This window comes from Spermophilus citellus, assembly GCF_964194105.1.
Source record: "Spermophilus citellus genome assembly, chromosome: 3".
In the NCBI taxonomy this organism is placed as follows: Eukaryota; Metazoa; Chordata; class Mammalia; order Rodentia; family Sciuridae; genus Spermophilus; species Spermophilus citellus.
This window is the reverse complement of record NC_138184.1, coordinates 168770098-168793350: the sequence shown is the minus strand read 5'-3', so window position 1 is coordinate 168793350 and position 23253 is coordinate 168770098. Positions and strand designations below refer to the sequence as shown.

The following is a 23253-nucleotide window of genomic DNA, read 5'->3' as shown; positions in this document are numbered from 1 at the left end:
CTACCTATAGTAGTTAATATAGCTAACATTGCTTCTCAAATTGGAAATTTCTCATTTTATACCTTTATATAATTTACCATCTTACTTGCCTTCTTTAATAGATTTCCTTAAATGAAATTTTGCTTATTAGCAATGATAACTGCAGCTATTATTTGTTAAGCAAAAACTATGTTAGGCTCTGTGTGAAGTCCTTTATATTTTCACTATCGATCTTTACAACAATTATGTGAAGGCTACCAGAAGTAAAGAAGTTAGCCACAAGTCATACACTTAGGAAGTAATGAATTCAAACATGGATTCTTTCATCTTCATAGCAGATACTCTTAATTTCCAGTTCCAATCATTACATATACATGCTATAAAAAAGCAGCATATAGCTCTCATTTTCATAAATTCTCATTCCTTTTTCTATTATAATAATCATTGTATAGGTCCATTCTTTCAACTGATTAGCAACTCTGACCCTGTTCCATGCTCTTGGAAGTTAGACTTTTTCCCCTCCTCATGGACTCTATATTCTAGTAGGTACAAAGATGGGGGGGGGAGTTAGAAAGTCAATTGTGGAGTGTGCCCAACACTGAAAAGTGACCTGTGTAAAGCAAAACAGAGAAAGAAGAAAGGAGGAAGAGGACTTTAGAAAAGGAAGTGATTATAAGGGAAGCATTCTAGTTTGGGGGACCAGTAGGTGGTAGGGCCCTGTCAAGTATTGTGTACTCCTCACCTCAGTTCCCACCAGTTAGATAGATGATGGTAATCATTTCACAATGCATATCAAAACATCACATTCAACTTGATAGAGCTAAAAAGAAAACAACTCCTATTTAATTTCTACCTAATATAGCTAGTGCCTGGTAGCATGATTCAAACTTATGTCTTTTTTAAAAATTTATTTTTTACATACATGACAATAGTGGAATGCTTTATATGCATGATTACCCATTTACAGCACAGTTTTTGTAACTGTTTGGTATTTTCACACCAAATTATGCCATTATACATGTACCTTTTTTTTGCATTACAATTCTTAATACACATATATACCATAATTTTTCATATCTGTTTGTATATAAGGTATGTTGACACCAAATTCAAATCTTCATACATATATTTTGTATAATTATTACCATCACATTCCCTCATCCTTACTATTTCCCTTCCCCCCTTTTTTCCCTCCCATGGCTCTTCCCTATCTAGAAATAATCTTCCTCCCATGGTCTACCTCCCTAACCCACTTTGAGTCAACCCCCTTATATCAGAGAAAACATTCAGCATTTGTTTTGGGGGGATTGGCTAACTTCACTTAGCATAATATTCTCTAACGCCACCCATTTACCTGCAAATGCCATGATTTTGTTCTTTTTTAGTGCCGAGTAATATTCCATTGTGTATAAATTCCACACTTTTTTCTCCATTCATCCACTGAAGGACATCTAGGTTGGCTCCACAGTTTAGCTATTATGAATTGTGCTGCTGTAAACATTGATGTGGCTGTGTCCCTGTAGTATGCTGTTTTCAGGTTCTTTGGGTATAGTCTGAGAAGAGGAATAGCTGGGTCAAATGGTGGTTCCATTCCCAAATTTCCAAGGAATCTCCATACTGCTTTCCAAATTGGCTGCACCAATTTGCAGTCCCACCAGCAGTGAATGAGTGTACCTTTTTCCCCAGATCCTCGCCAACACTTATTGTTTGTCTTCATAATGGCTGCCATTCTTAATGGAGATGGTATCTTAGAGTAGTTTTGATTTGCATTTCTCTGATTGCTAGAGATGATGAGTATTTTTAAATATATTTGTTGATTGTTTGTATATCCTCTTCTGAGAAATGTCTGTTCAGGTCCTTGGCCCATATATTGATTGGATAATTTGTGTTTGTTTGGTGCTTAGCTTGTTGAGTTTTTTATATACCCTAGAGATTAGTGCTCTATCTAATGTGTGAGGAGTAAACATTTTCTCCCAGGATGTAGGCTCCCTGTTCACCTCACAGATTATTTCTTTTGCTGAGAAAAAACTTTTTAGTTTGAATCCATCCCGTTTGTTGATTCTTGGTTTTAATTCTTGTGCTATAGGCGTCTTATTAAGGGAGTTGGGGCCTAGCCTTACATGATAAAGATTAGGGCCTACTTTTTCTTCCATTGGGCTGGGGATATAACTCAGTTGGTAAAGTGCTTACCTTGCATGCACAAGGTCCTGCGTTCAAACCCAGCACCACAAAATAATAATAATAATAATAATAATAATAATAATAATAATATCTGTCTTTTAACCCTATGTGGTTTGTTTTTTTTTAATCATGTTTTAAAGTTGATTTTCCAAACTATTGTGGCTAAGTGAACAATAGTACTGAAGTTTTTAATTTGTCATTCTAATAAGTTTGTCTATGGTTGTGTGGATGTACATAAGGATAAGTGTACCCTCACATAAAATATTCTCTCAAAATATGGTGGGTGTGCACTCTAAAAAATGCTGCGTTTTCATTTTTAAGGCAGCAAAAGGCTATGCCTATTTTATTGTTCAAGGTCTAGATTTTTCTCAAAATCCATGGTTGTAGATTTGGTTCAGCTATGTGCTTTTTCCATTCTGGAATGCCAAGCTACCCGGGGGATGTTGTCTATGGGACTGGACACTTCACAGTTGTCTCTGGGGATGTAAATTTGATTCCTTGGACTGCTCATGGGAACGTGTGACATTTTCCTCTCCAAGCATAGTCAGATTTGGATGGCATTAGGCTACTGATTAAATAATGATTCAAGTAAGGTCAGTATCCTTTTACATCCATTTTGCATGTTTTTTTCTGAAATACCTTTCTGTGTACACATTTATTATAATTTAACTATCCTGTCAAACATTTTAAATATATTCTTTAAAATAGATCTTAACTCTTGTGTTTGCAAGCTGTTTTAAAATTGTCATACTGGTATGTATATATATATAAAGCATATGATTTATGTTTGAGAAGAAAATACTTACAGCAGAGTACTTACATATACCTTCAAAATAGTTAAGATTGCCCTTTATACTACACTTTTAACATCATACACCAAGATAAATGGTGGTAGTCACAAAGGAATTGCCTTATGTTTCTGGAATCTCTGTACACTTTTTTTTTTTTTAATGAAAAGTATAATCGTAATGAGAATGCACTAGGCTATTTCTACTTTCTCTAGATAAGGATTTCATTTTTCAAATATATCACTTATCTATTTTTAGGGCTTCATATTTATTTTAAAATAAATATTCAGTAAAAACACTGGAAAAACAAAAGTAATGCTTAGCAGAGGAGTTTGGGGTTCCTTTCCAGTTGTATTGTGCTGCTTGCAAATGAGAAGAAACATATCTAATATGAACAACAGAGACAGCAAGAGTAACATAAGGATAAGGGTTTTTTAAATATAATCTAATGAACTAAATATATTTCTGCTCATTATTCTTAGGTTACTTTATTTCAAGAGTGACTTGTAGGCATTTATCCAGTTGACCTCTCCAATATATGCCAGTTTAACTTTCTGAAGATTTAACCAACTTGATACTAAGAATTACTTTGTAAGATTAAGGGTCCTAACGTTGAGGGTCCGCTTACCCCAAATGTAATAACTATTTAGATTAGATGTGGACATAATTCCTTTCTTTGAAAGTAAAGGGTTTATTTTTTTTTACAGTAAAAGATCATCTTCAATAGTATCTTAATTTAAATGTTATTTTATAGTCTGGCTTCAGACTATTAAGGGATTTTTTTTCCCTTGCAGAAGGATCTTGCTGTGCTCCTGAAACTTCTCTAAAACTAACAGAGTGATAAACAGTTAAGAAGGTCAAGCTAGAACAATAGGCTATTTCCCTTTTTAAAGTCTGTTTGTCATCCCTGTTAATTGACAGTTTCCAACTGTTTTCAAAATTATTAGTCTCAAAGTACGTCAGATTTATGGTGTGTTCTATGGAAAAGTACGTTTTCTTTCAGCTTCATCAGATGGGCTTGCAAGGTCAATCTTGTCCGGCAAGTGAGAATGTGAGCATGTTCCCCACTTTCCCTTTTCTACCCCCCGTTTGGCATCTGGAAAAATGATTGTGTAGTAAAGCACATTAGGGGTGGTTCAACAAATCAGTTCCTTTTGTTTCTATGGCCTCTGACTTACTTGGATGGGAAGACGGCCAAATTGGGGGTGGGGGGAAATACTGAATATCTCAGATATAGGTAATGGGTCTTTAGCAGACCATAAAAATAGACCAATCCCAGTAGCATGATATCTGTGGGGTTTCTTTCTTTTCTTTTTTCAGTTCCTCTGGCAGCAAACCACACACTGGAATCTGACGTTGTAGTTTTTTTTTTTTTTTTTTTTTTTTTAAAGCATATTTAAACTCTAACACACATATGCTGGTAAGGGTTTCAGGATAGGATTTTTCTGCAGTGTGTCATTTGGTCCTATGAAGAATTGTCTGTTCAAATGTTGGAGTATTTGACTGAAAATTCCTTAATAACTCTTTTAAAGGTAAGTCATGATTTTTCTTTAAGTAGAAAAGATCAAGAAATTTTCCATTTTCTAAATGATGGGAGAAGATGATAAGTAATCCAGACAAGTCACAGAGCAGGAACAACAAAAAGTAGTTACTGTTTTCTTAATGTATCTAGGTTTTATTTTAAAATCAGGTTTATGTTGTTTTTCTCAATTGTGAATCTTGTTCCATTTTATGCTTAAATATTAACAGTGATCAATGACCAATGACATTTTCATTTCTGAATGTTTAATATCGTGTCTATCCTTAAACATTTGTTAGTATTTAAAATGATTTATAATCCAAATGAAAGCAGGATTTTCATTTTATACTTAAGGCTATTTATACATAATATTCGATTAAGATGAACATTAAAATGACGTTAGTTTTTATAAATGACTTTCAACTCTGTCAACAGCCTTTATACTGTGCAATTGTTGATTACTTTACAGTCATTAGCTTTTCTCATTTTCAATCTGAATTGTATAAATTTTGATGAACCTGACTTTGTGTACATGGTTAAATGCAAGGTATATATCGGATATGTGCTTATTAAGCCTTTTTTTTAATGAAACCTGATGCTGTAATTGCTGCTAGGAATGATAAAAAATATCCATTTTAGACAATAATCTGAAATTTAATAGTGCATATTATAATTTGGTAACAAAAATAAGCCAAAATTTATACCTTTACAATTCAGGAAGATAATTGTAAACATTAATGAATTGTCTTAAATAATTATACTGTATATAGAGGACAAGTCATTCTGGATAAATTAATTAAAAGGCTCAATTAATTATAATGAGTAACTTTATAAATATAAATGGCACAAATTCCTTTTAGTAAATTTCAGTTATGGAATTATCAAGTCACACATTGAAAGATGATTTTAAAGATTTTTCAGACTTTTTCATCCTTTTCTATATTGTTCTAATCTATAATATCTTTTTATATTAAAAGAAAAAATTACTTTAAATATTGACTTGCAAGGAAACCAGAATGAAATCTTTAAAATTTTTTGTTATGTAGATATTACAGTGGATCCTTGGAGTTAATAATAAGAAAAAAAATGTAGAAACCTTGTAATCTCTTCAAGTCATTATTGAACCAGAACAATAAACTAAATTCAGAGCCATCAGATAACATGTTAACCTGGAAGAAATCTTAAATTAACAATGGGAGAGGTACAGAATGTACTGAAAATGTAGGAATTGACCTTGAGGATTACATTTGCTATCCTTATTTTTATGAAATACTGGCAATGTTCACTCCCAAATTATTTGTGTGTTGTTTTCTATTTCCAGAAGGAACTAATTCTGTAACTATTGTCTAATTTAATCACAAGATGTTTTAGTTCACTGTCCCAAGATATGGCTAAAACTTTCAAGTAGCATGTTCTAAGGTAGAAGCTTCTTTTTTCATTTGTATGATAGTTTAATTTCATATATGTCTTTATTGATATATCAGATTTTATTGTTTTGCCAATAGTCATTTCTATTTATGTAAAATATGCATTCTATTTTCTATGAGAATTTTTAAACATTTTCTCATTTAATACTTGCAGACTTCCTTGATATATAATAGACTTATTAGAGAAATTGAATCATAAGCTTCCACATGAAGACCCAGAATTAAATCTCTATTTCCAAACTTCAAGTATAGAGTTTTAACCACTATAAATCTTTTAGTTTCTTTCCATTTACAGTGAATTTTAGGTGCAGAAATAATAGCATTTAAAAAATCACATTTGTATCTAGGGTTCAATCATTAAAAATGGGCATAGATAATTGTATTTAAAGTCAACATGACTAAAAGAGTCATTTAAAACTTAGAGACTTATGAACTAGGAATTACTATAAGACAGATTTAGTTCTTGAAGGATCCTAAGCATATGTGAAGCTAATGAATGTATTGTATTTTTTCAATATTATTAACAAAACAAGTTTCACATTGTGATATTTAATAAGCATAATTTAGTTAGATACATTACTGTTTTAAATTATACCTATACATTTTTTCTTGCTATTTTTAACCTTAATATATTCTCTTGGGATGCAAATGAGCATGTATGTCAAAGGATAGGTGTTGGAAGCTTCCTGATCCAATTTAAATTTTCTGTAGAGTCCTTTAATTTTGTGGGGATGACTTGAGCCTAAATGAGGGGACAACGGTTGTAGCTCTTTGAATCGTCTTTATAGCTGAAGATTATGTATACGCGTTAACTAGAGCTCTGTCTCTATAAAAACTGACCTAATCAATCATCTCATTTCCACAAGATGAAATATAGTCAGATGTAAATGATGGATTTGCACCCATTTCAAATACATTGGAGTTGAGTGTATAGTACCCATGTCTAAGGAACCATGGATTTGTAAACACACAAATATGGTGTAGGGTAAGAGTATGGAAAGGAATTTAATTTTAAAACCTAACATCTATACTTATATCCAATTTGATTATCCCCAGTAACTCCATATATTGGGTTATATGGGCTTTTTTTTATGGTGGGAAGACTATATACTCAAGATTAATAGGGGAAAGTAGAGGTACATGGCCTTGCTTTATACCTTCAGAAAAATTGAAGTTTGAAGGAAAGGATAGGAAATTTTAGTTATCCTCCAATCAATTAAAACAAAAATGACATTCAGGTCTTATCACTTATTTCTGGTACAAGTACCCTAGAAATGTGAAGCTTTTTCAGAATGTGACCCAGTGAATGTTACCTCTGGGTCACACTGCTTCTGGGTGGAGTGTCCCAGGGAGCACAATTTTAACCACACATAGGAATGACTATAGGTTCTCTGAGGGTTTGATCTAATGTTCTGGCCTATTTGCTAGAGAGCCTTCTTATAACAGCCTACCACAGGCTCTGTGAAATCTTGGCCTCTTCATTTCTATCATGTTCCCAATATAGAGGAAAGGTATTAAAAAAAAAACTTCATTATAACAACACTATCAATCTGACAGAAAAAAATATACTTTTTCCTCTTTCTTTCAAATACAGCCCAAGGGAATAAAATCCACTCACAGTTCTACAAAAGGAATCTATTTATAACCTATAAACTGAATGGGTGGCAACTGATGTACCTATAGAATCAAGAAAGGTATGTAATTAGTGACAAAGATACCCTTCCATTCTCTCTTCCCCCTTAGCATAGGTTTTCTGTGCCTGTGCTCATTCTCTGCCTTCTCAATTTGTGCCCTGAAGTAAAAAATAAGACATCAATATTGTGTCCATTTCTTATAAAGGGCAAATAGTAAAAATGATTTAAAATTAGCCAATGGAATTAATGACCTATTTTAATATGTAAGGAGCTGTGTTATTAAGAAAACTTAGTGTGGTAGATCCAAATTTTGTGTGCCTGAATAGCTAACTCTGGTGTAAAGGAAGAAGCAAAGAATTTTTCTTTGAAGTTAATTATGTATTTTTTAAAAAAAGCTCCTGGCTAGAATATGCTGTTAACTTTCATATACTTGGTACATGTCTCACATACACTGTTCAGTCCTCCTCCTGCCTCAAGTGAATAAAACTATTTTGAGCTGGGCATGGTGGTGCATACCTGTAATCCCAGCTACTTGGGGAATTGTGGCAGGAGAAACACAAATTCGAAGTCCCTGGGGCAACTTCATGAGACAATGTCTCAAAATTAAAAAGGGTATGGGATATCTGGGGATATAACTCAGTGGTAGAACACTAGCCCTTCCACTTCTTGTGAAAGACCTGGATTCAATCAGCTGTTACTGGGGAGGAAAAAGTCACCAACTATATAGTACCACAGCATCAGGACAAAGTCTGATTATGCTAGCAAAGCATCATTACTCACTGTGTCAGGGCACTGAAGGATAATAAATGGACCTAAATATGTCATGTGTGTTTCCTATTCTTATAGGGAAATAAAACAACCTTATGTCAAGGTAGTAAAAGTTAATCAATCAATCAAGAATTTGAACAAGTAGAAAAACTTAACTTAGTCTCTCAAATATCAGTAAGTGATTGAAATAATGTTAGATTAGTACTTTTATGTGCGGTACAGATAACTGAAAGTTGTCCAGCTATGTGATTCAACTGAATACATTACTTGATACTTCTGTTTTCTAATGAACTTTAGTCAGTCGAAGTGGGAGGTATATAATCTCACTTCAGTTTTAGGTTCAAAGCAGACAGAATCCCGGGAATAGCTAGGCCTGCCCACTGCTTGACACATCTGGGCTCAAAGTCCACACAGTCATAAGAATTATCCTCCAGGTACAGCTCTTGGAATTCTCTACCCCTTGCACAGAACCTTTCATGTAGCATGTGATGAATAAACAATGGTTCTGAAAAAATATTCACAGGTCATGATGTAGAACTCAAAAAATGGGTAAATCTATGTATATATCTGATTAAAGTAAAATGTGATTTTTTTAAAGAACTGTAACTTTTAAATCATTCTGTATTTCACCTACAGATTTGGGAATTACATTACTACTAAAGGAATTACATTAGTGAATTTTGTATCAGACATAACTTTCCAAAAGAGATTACTAAATCTTTGAGTTATATTGTTTTTACATAAATTCATATTAAGTTCACAGAATTGGAATTGGATTTAAGATTTGGGGCCTCATTGATTTTAATGGCCTCAAATACCCACAGGTTCTTACAGAGCTTCTCCTGAAGCTTTTTAAGGGTGAGAAAGGACAGATGCAGGAATGGAGACCAAGTGAGGAATGAGGGCCTCTGGGTTATTACCACTGCTATGTGAACATAGTCACTAGGCTTTTTGGTCTTCTGTAAGGACGGAGCGAGCGAAGAACCATTTCAACTACTGAGGTTGAAGGCTGCTGATGGTGCCTTAGATCTCTTAGATCTACAAATGATGAAACCGAAGTGTCAAGAAATTAAGTAGCTTGCCCGTGGTCACCTAGCAAGAGTGGAGAGTCAGTCTTTGGTTGATTCTCCAGTCTCCGAATGCAATTGCACCAGATTGGATTCCTGTATTTTGATTGCTGCTTACATATAATCTGCAAATATAATTATTGATTTACAGCTTATAAAACACCAGAATGATATTTTCAATTTAGCAAAAAAATTCAGTTGCTTAAAATATTGTTTCAAGAAAACTTTAAGTGCTTCATCATTATACTTTGCAAAGGATATTCTATTTTGATAACATTCAGTCCTTATCAGCCTTAACTAACTTATTTCATTGCATTATGACAACCTTGATTAAAGCCATCGGAGGTAGCTTATTGTATGAATTGAAAGAATAAGGAAAGCTATTCTTCCTATTCCCTCCCCCAAACAATTGCTAAAAATCCAGCTTCAGTTGTTCAGTGAGACATAAAATGCCACCATAAAAATAAATCACTTGTTTAGGAATGTGTTTCCCATTTGCTTGGGAATAAACTTGTGAATTAATGAATTCACTAATAAATTATTCAAGTGTCTTAGTCACGAGGGCCTCAGGGTGAATGAGGTGCATGATTCCTATGGTTTACAATGTGAGTATCCAAGGTATGAGGAGTAGGTAAAGGGAATTCCCAAGAGGTAAAAAAAAGTAATTAAAATGCCAACAACAACAAAAAAATACCATTTCTATTTCTCCATTTGAGGGAAAAGTCTTATCTCTTTCCATTATGTTCTTAGCTGCATAAGGAATATTATTTTTTAAAACTAAATGGTCCTCAAGTGGAAATGAACACCAGTGAAATCATAAGTGATTCTTCTGTTGCAACAAATATGTGAAGGGAAAACCTGAGACCATGACAAAACATACTTGTTAATATGATGCTGGCAAAAGTACTGTGTGCCTCTTTGTTTGTCTGTAGCCTTTGTTCTATTGGGATCTATGCTTGCCTTGGCCACCTGCATTTGGAAGTTAAGTATATTAGTTTATAAACCACAAGGCACATTCTGACTGTACATCAGTGATAGTTCAAGTCCATCATAAAAAATGCAATTATAATCAATATAGCTCAAATAAAATTCTTAATCATAAATGACATATTCTTATTAATTTTTACAACAGCATCCACTCATCCATAAATTGTTTCCTTCTCATTTTTATATAATAACCAGATACTGTGTAATGATACCATGAACAAGACTGGCAAGATGAAATCCATAAAAATAGTTGATTTTAATAGAATTTTTGTGAAACACCACATATGACAAACAACATTGTATTTGAATATATTAAAAAACCTTTAAGACTAGTAAAATGCCTGTCATTAAAATAAGACATCGTCTACATTTTGTGTATTTTAAATTCTTCCTATCTTTGGTCTATTCAAAAGTCATTCACAATGAAATTAAAAGCAAAATGCATTTTAAATAATTCAATGTTTTCCACACTGTTTATAAGATAAACATTTCAAGAATAAACTCAATGTACATGTAAATATGACTTTCTTTAACAATTTTAATTATGGTGATATTAGAGAGCTTACTAGTATTAATTATTTGATAATATACTTTCCCATACTTACCCATACTTTCTTGTTTTAACAGGTATTTTATAATGATTAGAAGTATCGATTCTTTCTGCTAATCACCAGGTGATTTCCTGTGAAACCCAACCCATATCTTGCTGTTTGTGAATAAGGTATATTCACATCTGTTACCATGTGTGGGTTAACATTCAGATAGAGAAGACCTCAGTTCAAGCAAATTGAGTGCAGGAGAATTCCTAGTAGGTGGAGAGGGCTGTGTTTGGGTGCAGAAGATATAAGGGGTGAGGTTATCAGGAAGCATCTCAGGCTGAGGGAAAGTAGTGAGGGTAGTGGAGAGGGCTGTGTTTGGGTGCAGAAGATATAAGGGGTGAGGTTATCAGGAAACATCTCAGGCTGAGGGAAAGTAGTGAGGGTAGGAGTGCATAAACACAGTTCTCCTAGACTGTAGTAATCAGCCATAGGAAGAAAACTAAAGAATTTTGAAGAAGTGTTCTAACATTATTACGATCATCGGTAGGTAGGTAGAAGGCAGAGAAGAGAGAAGACTTAGAAATTCAGTTTGGTAAAACTAAAAACAATTTATTTTGTTTATAGACAGCAAAGTCACGTTTAAATTGTGTGTTTTCTTTGTACTTTGATCTTCTTGTGCTGATATTTAAGCTTCTGTTTTATGATCTCTTTCTAATGATAGAACCACACCTTATAGAAAACACCTTAATCATACCTGAGAGTTTAAAAGAAAACAGGTGATTAACCTCAATTCTTCTCCTGCACAAGAAAAATGGGCTGTGACCGGAACTGTGGCCTCATCACTGGGGCTGTCATTGGTGCAGTCCTGGCTGTGTTTGGAGGTATTCTAATGCCAGTTGGGGATATGCTTATTGAGAAGACGATTAAAAAGGTACAAGTAGTCTAATTTTATTTATTTTATTTATTTTTTTTATTTTTTTTTGCCATTCCGATTCATTCTCTCTCTCTTTTTTTGGCTTTGGGCCCTCGTTTTATGTTTCATGGTAACTGGTAATATTGTGCCTTCAACATGAAAGTAATTGCCAATTTCTGCAACTCTACATGATAATGTGACCATGAGTAAAATGTGACAAGTATTCAACATGAATACATTTCTATCTTAAATTTAAGTATTATTTCTGATAAAACTATAGGCACATAGGTTAGTAATAATTGTTTTTAATTATGTTCAAAGTCATGTTTACATGCTTTTGAATGAGAAAAAAAATAATGTTGTAGAGGGATATTTATCAAGATTAATACTGAATTTTGGTTAATACTGAGAAAAGTGAATTATATATGTGTGTATTTGTAAGCATTATGTTTATAATTGAAGCAGAAATTTTTTGGTAAACTGGTGAAGTACAGATTTTTATAGTAGTATTATTATCTCAAGTATTTCCTATTTACAAAAGTTTATATTTGACTCAAAGTATAATACTGATTATCTCAAAGTATAATACTGATTATCTCAAGTATTTTCTATTTACAAATGTTTATATTTGACTTAAAAGTAATTCAGGAAAACATTTCTGGAACATGTTATATATGTAGGAAAATCTCAGATATATCAACAAACTGTAGTTTTAACTAAAATTAGAGGGATTTGGTCAACAGGATTTGCACAAATATCATCTGCTACCCTACTTCATTCCAAGTATCCTCAGACTTACCAGAAATTTTAATTGATGGAAATCAGAATAAGAGAAAGCAGATCTGCATAAATCCTTAACCAGGTATGGCAAAGGTAAATGGCTTAGGGAGTTTGGAGATGGGGGTTAAAAAGACATTAAGCTGTCAAGAACAAGGTAAAAAGAAGGGACCTTTGTGAACTTGGGACTTCTGTGCTGTTTGAAGGCATGAATGTTTACTGGAGGTGAGCCTGTGGGGCATAATGCTGGCCAATTCAGAGCACTGGCTTCAGCTTTCTTCCTGGCTGGTATCCTGGTGACCTAGACAGAGAGTTAGTAAGTGTGGGGCACAGTGTAGAGAAATGGGAGTTGAAATAGTTAGACTTATTCATTTATTCTGAAATGTGTGATATTGCCCAGACCTTCATCTCTCTCATACATGCATTCACATTTAGCATCCTGAAAAACCAGGAATATAAACAAATATCATTTTGTTTCCCTGATGCATTGACTTAATTGACAACCTGGAAACTGATTTCAAATATAGTTTACTCATGACAAGAAGTTACTTTGAATTTTCTTTAGCAAAAAATGCTAACTGCTTTAAAGTTAAAAAAAAATCTCTCTGTACTATTATCAATGTTGTCTTTCTATAAAAATAGGGCATTTTTAAGATGCATTCTATATTTGTTTAATGATAATTTGGTCATTAGTATCTCTTGTATTGTAAACAAACTGCAGATCTTTAGCCTCATGAGTTTAAACATTATGTGAATATATAATATATATATTATATTGTATATAAACATATTATTATAAATTGAACCATATCCTGAGCCTTGGAATTCCTAGTTTTCTTGGTAGTATTTTTTTTTTTTTTGATCAGGAATTGAACGGTCACTTAACCACTGCGCTATATCCCTAGAGTTTTGATTTTTTTTTTTTTTTTTTTGAGACAGGGTCTTACTAAGTTGCTCAGGCTGACTTTGAACTTGCAATGTTGATAGTACTTTTGATATAGGCCAATAAGACTGACAGGTGTTGGTGATGCTAATTCCATGTCACTGTTGTCTAACAGTGACATGGAATTAGCATCACTCCAATACACAGTCTGCTCCATAATCTGAGCTTTTCACCTGGATCTTCTGCTAAAATGGAATTAGTATCTATGTTGGATTATGATTTATCTGTTGGAAAATTTTTGGAATAAAAAAGTCAGTCTAAAATACCTTACATTGGAGACAAAGACTGTTTTCCTTATATATTGATCAATAGCTGAGTATGGATCAACTAATTTTTTCTTTGTGAGAAAAAATGAGTGCATATACTCTTGAATGACATGTGAGTGCTAGCATGTATTTTAGGTTAATTATTTAGAATTTATCTCTAAGCTCATAATGATTAATCATGAGAATTCTGTGGCATCAAAATGTGCTTTTGTATGATGGAAAGAGTAAAATAAATTTTATCTCAAGTTTAAGATATAACTAGAGTTTGCTTTTTCCACCTGAATATTTATACCTTTTAATTGTAATATCAAGTTCATTTATATTTAAACTACTGATACTGTTGGGAAAAAAAAAACAACACCTGACATAAAGGTCAGCGGAAAATTGGGTAAATGATAGTTTTGATGTTGTATTATTTTGGAAAACAGGTTGAATAGTCCTGCAGTCAGGCTTCGATTATTGGAATGCTTTTGTTGCAATTATTTATTCTCTCAATTATCATATGGCACACAGCCACAGATTTATTTTATTGTTTGTCAACATTTTTATGTGTATTGCAAATGTTAAAAAAAATCTTGGAAATGAAAGGAAAAATAAATCAAATGAAACATTTAAAAAGAACTTACAGGAAAACAGATAAGAGGAACCTGTGATATTCTAGTATTATGTATAATATGGAAAATAAATATTATTTAGAAAGAGAAATCTGAGTATTCAACAAATGTCAGGAAGAAAGTGGAACTGAGTTGGATTTTGAAGAAGTACCAAATTTTGAATGTCCAAAGAGGATTGTAGCAAAGGTGTCAAAAGGCTAATTAACAGTATGGAAAAAAAAATGTGTGGAAATGCAACTAGATACAGTGATGAGGGAAGGAGGTAGCAGATGTGACAGGATTAGAGAGGTGATTGGAAAAGCAGTTTGGGATTCGATTTATCTTTGAACATAAGAATATTTAGTTGATGATATACTATAAAATGGTAGTTGATGTATTTTTTTAAAAAGTAAGATGTAACAAAACCTGTGTTATTTAGGGATTGATATTGTCAAATGTTGAGCTTTTTTTTTTTTGTACTTAGTGTTAAATGAATCTTTACAGATTTGAGGTAATATTACCCATTTTATAAGTAAAAATCCTTACATCAGTTGGCTAGCTGAGTTGGTAGAGTTGGTTTCCAAACATCAGCAATCTAAGCCTAGATAATACATAGCCATTTATGCTATTCTTATACAATAAAAAGGGTTGTAAAGTGAGAAGACCAAAGAGAGGAAATAAGAAAAAAATTATGACATGGCCATTTTTTAAGGAGAATTTAAGATTTTTTTATAAAGATATTTGAATAAAAGGTCCAATACAAAACCAAAGGCACTCTGGTCTACTGTAGTGAAGTACATAATTGAAACTTGTGTATGATGGGATGCAATAGAAGTTTGGATAGAAACACTAAAGAGAGAGTAGAACAAAAATAAGAAGCCAGAGTTCAGTTGAGTTAATAATAGAAAAATGTACCTCAGAAGAAAAGTTCAACAAGTGGTGTGATAGGATCAGTCTATATTTCAAAGGTCAGATCTCTTGATCTTTGCTATTGCAATCACAGACAGAAAACTAAAAACTAGATTTATTTTCTAGAGAGCTTGAGCATAAAAAAGCAGAATTACTATAAATATGTTTTTACATAGAGGCAGGAAGACAAAAAGAAAAAAAGAAGTGATTTTTATATAAAGAAATGGAAACCAGAACTCAAGGAAAGACAGAATAAAATGTTTTCTGGATGATGGAAGTTAAGGAAATAATGGTTGGAACATGGTCAACAATGATTTTGAAATCACAAAGAGATGAAATTAAGAAATAGAGTACTTTTCCTTCTTATTTTTGAAATGAATGTTATCTGGCAATCTTTTACAAGTCAAAATGGAGAAATATGAATGTAAACTTGAGGAGGAGGTACTGAACTGAAATTGGATGGAAAACCTAAGTTTCAAAGAATGATCGAAGGCTCGTTTACCTTGTATGCTCACTCCACATCCATAGACTAAGACCCATCATCAGTTTCCCCACAGTGATCAAGGTCTGTGGCACATTTAAGGATAAGATAGATTTGCTCTCACGTTCCTATGTGACCACACTGACTTTACCAATGTTAGTTGTTTAAATAAGCTGTGCAGCTCAGGAAGCTGCTAGTGGGAGGGCCTGGGCTTAGTAAGTATGAACTCCTGGGTTCATTCCACAGCCCTCCAAAAAAGAAGCTAGGATTTTTAATTTGTTAACATAAGATTGCTTCATTTATTTTTTTTTTAGTTTACAAAACTAATTTTAAAATTATACTGGAGCTATGTATATCTTTGTCATATAGTACAGGCCAACTCTCTGAATCCCTGCCTTAGGAACATTCAGAGTTTTGTTGTTATTTCACAATTATTTAAAAAATTTTAGTACTGGTGACATCTTATTTATCATCAAAACTCATTGAATACTATTCATTTAGTTAATAGCATATTGAGAAAGCTACTAATGCACAAGTATCATTTTGAAAGAGATCAGAAAATCATCTCCCATTGTTTTGTAAAGCATAGAGTTGGAGTTCTATGATAGTTCCCTTATTTTAAAGGTGACACTCTGACACTGTTATTTGAAGTAGCCTAAATAGTCCAGAAATATTATTTCTATTTTATTTTATTTTTGCTCTTTATTTCCAAAGGATACTTTCTGGATACTTCATGAATTTTATAGCTATAATTTTTTCAACCAATGTTATTTAGTATAATCCCTAATATATTTGTGCAGACCTAGTAGGTTTATGCAATCTTTTTAGACAGACTAAAAGTCAATAGCAGGAGCTTCCATGAATGTACAGACTATCAAAGCACTTTAAAAAGTTCAAAGTTATGCAACCCATTTGCAAAATTTAATACTTGATATTGTTATTCACTAAACATTGTATCATTATTTTATAACAGATAATTTTAAATAAATTAATTTTCTGATATAAACTATAAAACACCAAGGAAGATTAAAGACTTCTATTAAAAGACTAATGTTCAATTATTACTTAATTCAATTTTGCAATCATTTACTTCCCCATTCTTGAAAGTAACCCTCTAATAGCTTGTTTAAAAATTCCTTAGGATAAAAAAAAATTGGTTATTTATTTATTAGAAGGACCAAACTTTTAAATCAATAGTTATATAATTTTTCTATTACTTTAATAAAATATATTATTTCTAGACATGATAGTGTGCATTTTCACAGTATCATAAAGCTCAAATGTCTGAAGTATTAGTTATTAAAGATGATGATTTTGTATTATATTTCATAACTAGAGGAAACAAGAAATATCCAAAAATTTTTAAATTTATAAAATAGCATAGAAAAAAAGATTAAACAGTATATATGTATGATAATATACTCTACTATATTTTACCAAATTTTATTCTGGATTTTAATTGATGATTTCTAAAACTCAACTCTCAGCACAACTATTGCTAATATTATAATTCATAGTCTTTTAGGTTGCACTCATAATGAATAAATGTGAAACATTTTTTTAAATGAGAAAACTTTGCTGTTTAGGCAGTTAATGAGTAAATTGCAGTAGTGGGTAGGAGGATGGAGGCTATTTTCAGTATGTATCTGCTCGTCCAGGAAGTGTTTATTTTAATGAAGAGGGAATAGATATAAAATAATTATTAGCAGAAAGAAGTGTCCCAGGACATTGCATGGCTTACTGGCAATGGATTAGGCAAAAAATACTACTAACCAAGTGGTTAATGCATTGTGGAAACTAAATGATAGAGTTGTCCCTCTAGAGAGTAAACTGGATTTGCATAATATTAATAGCTAGCACTTATTGAATGTCTGCTAGGGCCCGACACTATCCTAAATGCCTACATTTATTAATCAACTGGTAAGGATAAATGTTTAAATCATATGAAAAAGTAGTCATCTTGTTTTCATTTTCAAGAATAAAAGCTGAAATATGGTTCAAACTAATATTATCATCCTCACTTTATAAATAAGGAAGCTGTGTTACAAACAAATAAGTGCCCCAATTTGAATAGTTAAGTGTCCAAACTGGGCCAGACTTCTAGCATCTAGTTCTACAGTTTAACCATTTCACTCTATGCTTTTAAAAAAGTCACTACAATGTTAGAGCAAGGTAGATACAGCAAGAGTTTAACTCATAGATTCAAATCTGCTATATGTACTTTGTAACATCCTTGAGAAATGAGACAACATGTTTTCTGCCTTTATGCTGTATGTACTCCACATAGGAATACAGCAAGGGCATTTTAATAATTATGTTAAACCTTCCAGTTATGTCAAGGAGTTTTCATGCAACAATCAAGTGGGTATATAGGAGATATTACTATCCCAAACATCTGCTTTCAAATTAGCACAGAAGAATAGAAGTTTCAAGGTCAATGGCTTCCAACACAACTGGAGATCATGCAATGTGAGAATGTCCAGGTTAGAATCTAGTCCCTGCATATTTAACCACAGCAGCAAATACTGACTTAACTAAGTGAGGGGATCTTAACCATGTACACAGGAAAAGAAACATAATTTAACAGTGTTGTACTTCAAATTTAGTGAGATATTTCCAAATAGGTTAGATAGTCCAGTCCAGTTTAATTTAAAACCATATTTTTAATTCACAAAGGTCATAAAATGTCTTTTTAAAATTAGAGGAATATGTAGCATTCTTGGCATTCAATAAGCAGCTATACAGTTTTATAATACATATAATAGTATTAGCATCAGAGGAACTGCATTCCTATTTTGCCTACTCCAGTACTTGTCTTGGAGATTTCCATTATGCCATGACTTGTCCAAAGATTGGGATGAAAAGACTTGATTTCTTCATTATCCGCTACAAAGTTGGCATGTGACATTGAACTATGCATCTGTTTTGCTTGGATCCATTTTCTAACAACTGATAATTCAATGTTTTCATTTCCACTTTGTGTGTTTCAACTTTTCCATTATAAAAAACAAAATCTCCAGAAACAAGTCAAAACGACTTATAGCCTTTAAGAAAAAGGCATAATACACTTCCAGTGTGTTTTGGAACTTAGAGGCACATAGATTAAAGATAGAGAAGGGCGCAGGAAAGAATGACTCCCTATTCCATAGAAACTGAGTTCTTATCATTAAGGACTAAAATACACACCTTGAGAGTCACATGATGATAGATATTGCCTTTGGCCTTAAGTTTCATATAGTGTGTGAATAACCTTGTGTGTTTTCTCCTTTCATATAATCTTTTAAAAAGGGAAAATGAGCAGTTTTTAGTTTCAACATTGACAAACATCTTTACATTTAAAAGAGCAGTCATAATTTATGCAATTTTTTTTCCTTAATATTTGAGCATGGTGTGGAAATAAGCCTTTTGGAGAACAAACAAAAAGTTCTTCAAGGACATTTTGTTGTAAAAGCAATAGAGAGTTTAGAGTCACTTTAGCAACTCTTGTTCCAAGAGTATGTGGATTTCGAAAGCAGATTTCATAATTGCATTTTAACTGGATACCCAGTTCTTCCCTAAAGAATTCCCTTTTTCCCTGCATTAAACACCATAATATCATGTAGATGTAGAAGCTAACTTAACTTCTACCAATTAAGTACGGATAGTGACAGAAAGAAAAAAATAAAAAGCCAGTACTAGCATGATGTACAATAAGACTAGTATAAAGGTCAAAGATCAGTATATTCACAGGATTATGCCACAGTTTGCCTAGGTTACCCCTCAAGCCAGCTCCATGGCTTTTCAGAGCCTCGGTGCACTTTACTGGAAAATGTGATAATATCCAGTGTTCTTTCCTGTTATTCTATGAAAGATGCTTCCAGGTGAAGGAAAAAACAAAATAGTTCTGATTGTTCCTGAGTCCCTAGGTTCATTTTCTATGAAGTCTTTCTTCCTCTTCCTCTTGCACACTAAGGTAAACTGGAGTTCTTGAACGAGGTGCATTCTTCCCCAGGCACTTCCTTGGAAATGCTACCAGCTATAAATGACCTTGTTCACACTGGTTGCTGCAGTTTCATAGACTTCCAGCTCTGGGAAGGAAAGATGAGGAAGGAAACTGGGAGAACATCTTGGTAAAGCCTCTTCATCTTACAAAGAAAAGGACACTCAAGCATTTGGTGACTTTTCACTTAGTCCCAAAGCTCTGAAAGTGAGGACCTAGGTTTCTTTTTTATTATTATCATTATTTTTTATTTATATATTACAGCTGAATGCATTACAATTCTTAATACTCATACAGCACAATTTTTCATATCTCTGGTTGTATACATAGTATATTTACACCAATTCCTGTCTTCATACCTGTTCTTTGGATAATAATGATCATCACATTCCACCATCATTAATAACCCCATGTTCCCCTCCCTTCTCCTCCAACCCCTCTGCCCTATCTCTCTTCCTCCCATCCTTCTGCTGCTCCCAATCCCACTGTGAATCAGCCTCCTTATATGAAAGAAAACATTTGGCATTTGTTTTTTTGGGGGAATGGCTAACTTCATTTTGCATTATCTTCTCTAACTCCATTCATTTACCTGCAAATGCCATGATTTTATTATAGGGTTTCAAAATTCTGTCCTTGGCATATTTTCTACTTGTCTCTCTTCAAAATTAGGGACATCAATTATTAACAAATTTCATACACAAACAGGGCATCTTCCTTGTCTTGTTCTTCAAAAACTAGTAATCAAATAAAGAAGTATTATTCAGCCATAATTTTTGGATACATGAATTAATGCATTACTACAAATATTTAAGAGTTGGGGAGGTCATATTGAGCAAATCTCTGAAGAGGAAAAATTCATATTTGTGTTTTTCATCCATAAGTACTTATTTAATAAATGTTAAGTCACCATCCCATTAGTCATCTAACATTTAAAGGGAAAGAAGCTTTCAATACTACTAGATTTTCTTAATTTTGCTTTTTGCCTCTTCGGTATAGCTACTTAGGGGCAGAATATTCAACCTAATTAAGAATTTTTTTGGGACAACTTTAATAAAACATGCTTAATAAAATGTGGTACCCAGTGTTACAATATTGTACAGTGTCGCTATAAAACTTACCTTAAAATCAACAGCCATGGCTTCTGTATCACTCTGATTCTCTTTCTAAAAGGTTAACTAAATAAGGTTACTGTAGTATGTTGAAAATATTCTAGCTGAAAAAAAAATACAAAAATATCTGGTTGCAAGCGTGTGATAAAGTTGCAAAGGTCCTCGGGAGTAAGATGCTTGGGAGTGGTCCTTTTATTCTTGCTGCCTAAATGTTATAAAGGAACTTCCAGAAGTGCTATTTATTTACTACAATGAAATAACTCAAACTTGTTTCCTTTTCTTAGGAAGTTGTCCTTGAAGAAGGTACAACGGCTTATAAAAACTGGGTTAAAACAGGCACAGAAGTTTACAGACAGTTTTGGATCTTTGATGTGCAAAATCCACAGGAAGTGGCAGTGAACAGCAGCAACATTAAGGTTAAACAAAGAGGTCCTTACACATACAGGTGAGTGAGTCCCTGCACAGGAGGGGCACTCTGACCTTGAGCATGAATGCTGCTGAGAAGGTTCCCACCTGATGTATTCCATTGTATTGAGGTTGACTTACTTTCAAAGTATATTATTGCTACCTGCATAAAATACTAATCTAGGAATGTAATGGCTATATTTTGAAAAGGTGGAATAAAGAGCCTTTAACCTCTTTAATGGACAACCAGGGGATGTGTTAGATAGACTTGCTTTGCTAGGGGAAGCAACAAGGGAGATATGGAGAGAAAGAGTTGAGTTTAAAGTTAAATTTTATGAACAATAAACTCCTCCTTGTATAACAATTTTAAAAGGATTCCTGATCAACCACAGGTTATCTTTTCTCATACCACCAAAATGGAGTCTTTTTTTTGCTTGCCTGAATGACTTAATCCGAAAAATACTGACTTCTTTTTTTTTTAAAGTTACTACTTTGCAAGTCTTCTTTCTATGTTGAGCTAAATGTGCTTCTGTATCAATTATACCCTGAATCTAGTTGAAATCGGAACTATCAGAAGATGTTTCTCCTAAACAGAACCAAAGACTTACTTGTCTAATGGCTTCTAAAGTGAACTTGATAAAACATTGACATAATATGACATCGGTCAAAGCATGAAATTGCCTGGATCAAGACTTAATTCTAGTTCAACAAACACCATCTCAATGAATACTGTAATTCCTTCAGACTATTTTGAGATTCAACATAGATCATTTTTAAAGTTACCTTTGGCAGGAATACGAAGGAAGAAGTCTTGGGAAAAATCCATAACAGATTCTTTCCCTTGACCTTATTAACTAACACTTTCCAAAACTTTATTATTTTACTTAAAAAAAAATCCTGAGTAATGTTCTTATTGAAAGTACATTCTGAAGGCAGGGCTCAGTTTTAAGGATTTTCCTCTTAATGACTGCCATCTACTGGTATAATCTTATAAGTACACTTCAATTTGGACAATACCCTTCAATTGGGATCACAATTATTTTGGTACTTTTTTCAATTACTATATATCCACAAATGCTCCTAAAATTACAGTAGCTTTTTCTTAAGTAATAATTTATACTCAAGTTTTAACATAATTATTTGGGAGAAAATACATTACTTGTAATTTTGACTTGGGTACTGTTTAGTTTTTATATTTAAAAAATATAAAAATACCTTGTTGATTGATTGTATGTCCTCCTCTGTGAAGTGTTTGTTCATGTCCTTGGCCCATTTGTTGATTGGGTTGTTTGTTTTCTTATTGTCTAATTTTTTGAGTTCTTTGTATACTCTGGATATTAGGGCTCTATCTGAAGTGTGAGGAGTAAAAATTTGTTCCCATGATGTGGGCTCCCTATTTACCTCTCTTATTGTTTCTCTTGCTGAGAAAAAACTTTTCAGCTTAAAAAACAAATACCAAATGTCTTCTTTGATATAATGAGAGCAACTAAGAACAGAACAGGGAGGAAGAGCAGGAAGAAAAGATTAACATTAAACAGAGACATGAGATGGGAGGGAAAGGGAGAGAAAAGGGAAATCACATGGAAATGGAGGGAGACCCTCATTGTTATACAAAATTATATATAAGAGGTTATGAGGGGAATGGGATAACAAACATGGAGGGAAATGAATTACAGTAGATGGGGTAGAGAGAGAAGATGGGAGGGGAGGGGAGAGGGGATAGTAGAGGATAGGAAAGGTAGCAGAATACAACAGTCACTAATATGGCAGTATGTAAAAATGTGATGTGTAACCGATGTGATTCTGCAATCTGTATTTGGGGTAAAAATGGGAGTTCATAACCCACTTGATTCTAATGTATGAAATATGATTTGTCAAGAGCTTTGTAATGTTGTGAACAACCAATAAAAATATATATATATATATATATATAAAAATATAAAATACCATTCTCAAAGGAGAATAGCGCTCTGAACACAAATCTTTAAT

The 23253-nt window shown here is 33.0% G+C and overlaps 1 protein-coding gene across 17 annotated transcripts in view; it reads left to right on the top strand.

The window, feature by feature from the left end:
• The window catches only part of CD36 (CD36 molecule (CD36 blood group)), an 88674-nt gene that overhangs the window by 49018 nt on the left and 16403 nt on the right, over positions 1-23253 (top strand). For 4 of the 17 annotated variants that reach the window (XM_081284175.1, XM_081284178.1, XM_081284177.1 and 1 more), the window contains 4 exons: positions 7489-7588; positions 10978-11071; positions 11611-11820; positions 21144-21304. In XM_081284175.1, the coding sequence (XP_081140301.1) occupies positions 11701-11820; positions 21144-21304 (281 nt within the window). In that variant the 5' untranslated portion in view covers positions 7489-7588; positions 10978-11071; positions 11611-11700. Of the gene's footprint in view, positions 1-4268; positions 4481-5788; positions 5887-7488; positions 7589-10977; positions 11072-11610; positions 11821-21143; positions 21305-23253 lie in introns of all 17 variants that reach the window. The other 13 variants (XM_081284171.1, XM_081284170.1, XM_081284162.1 and 10 more) reach the window with 8 other exon arrangements.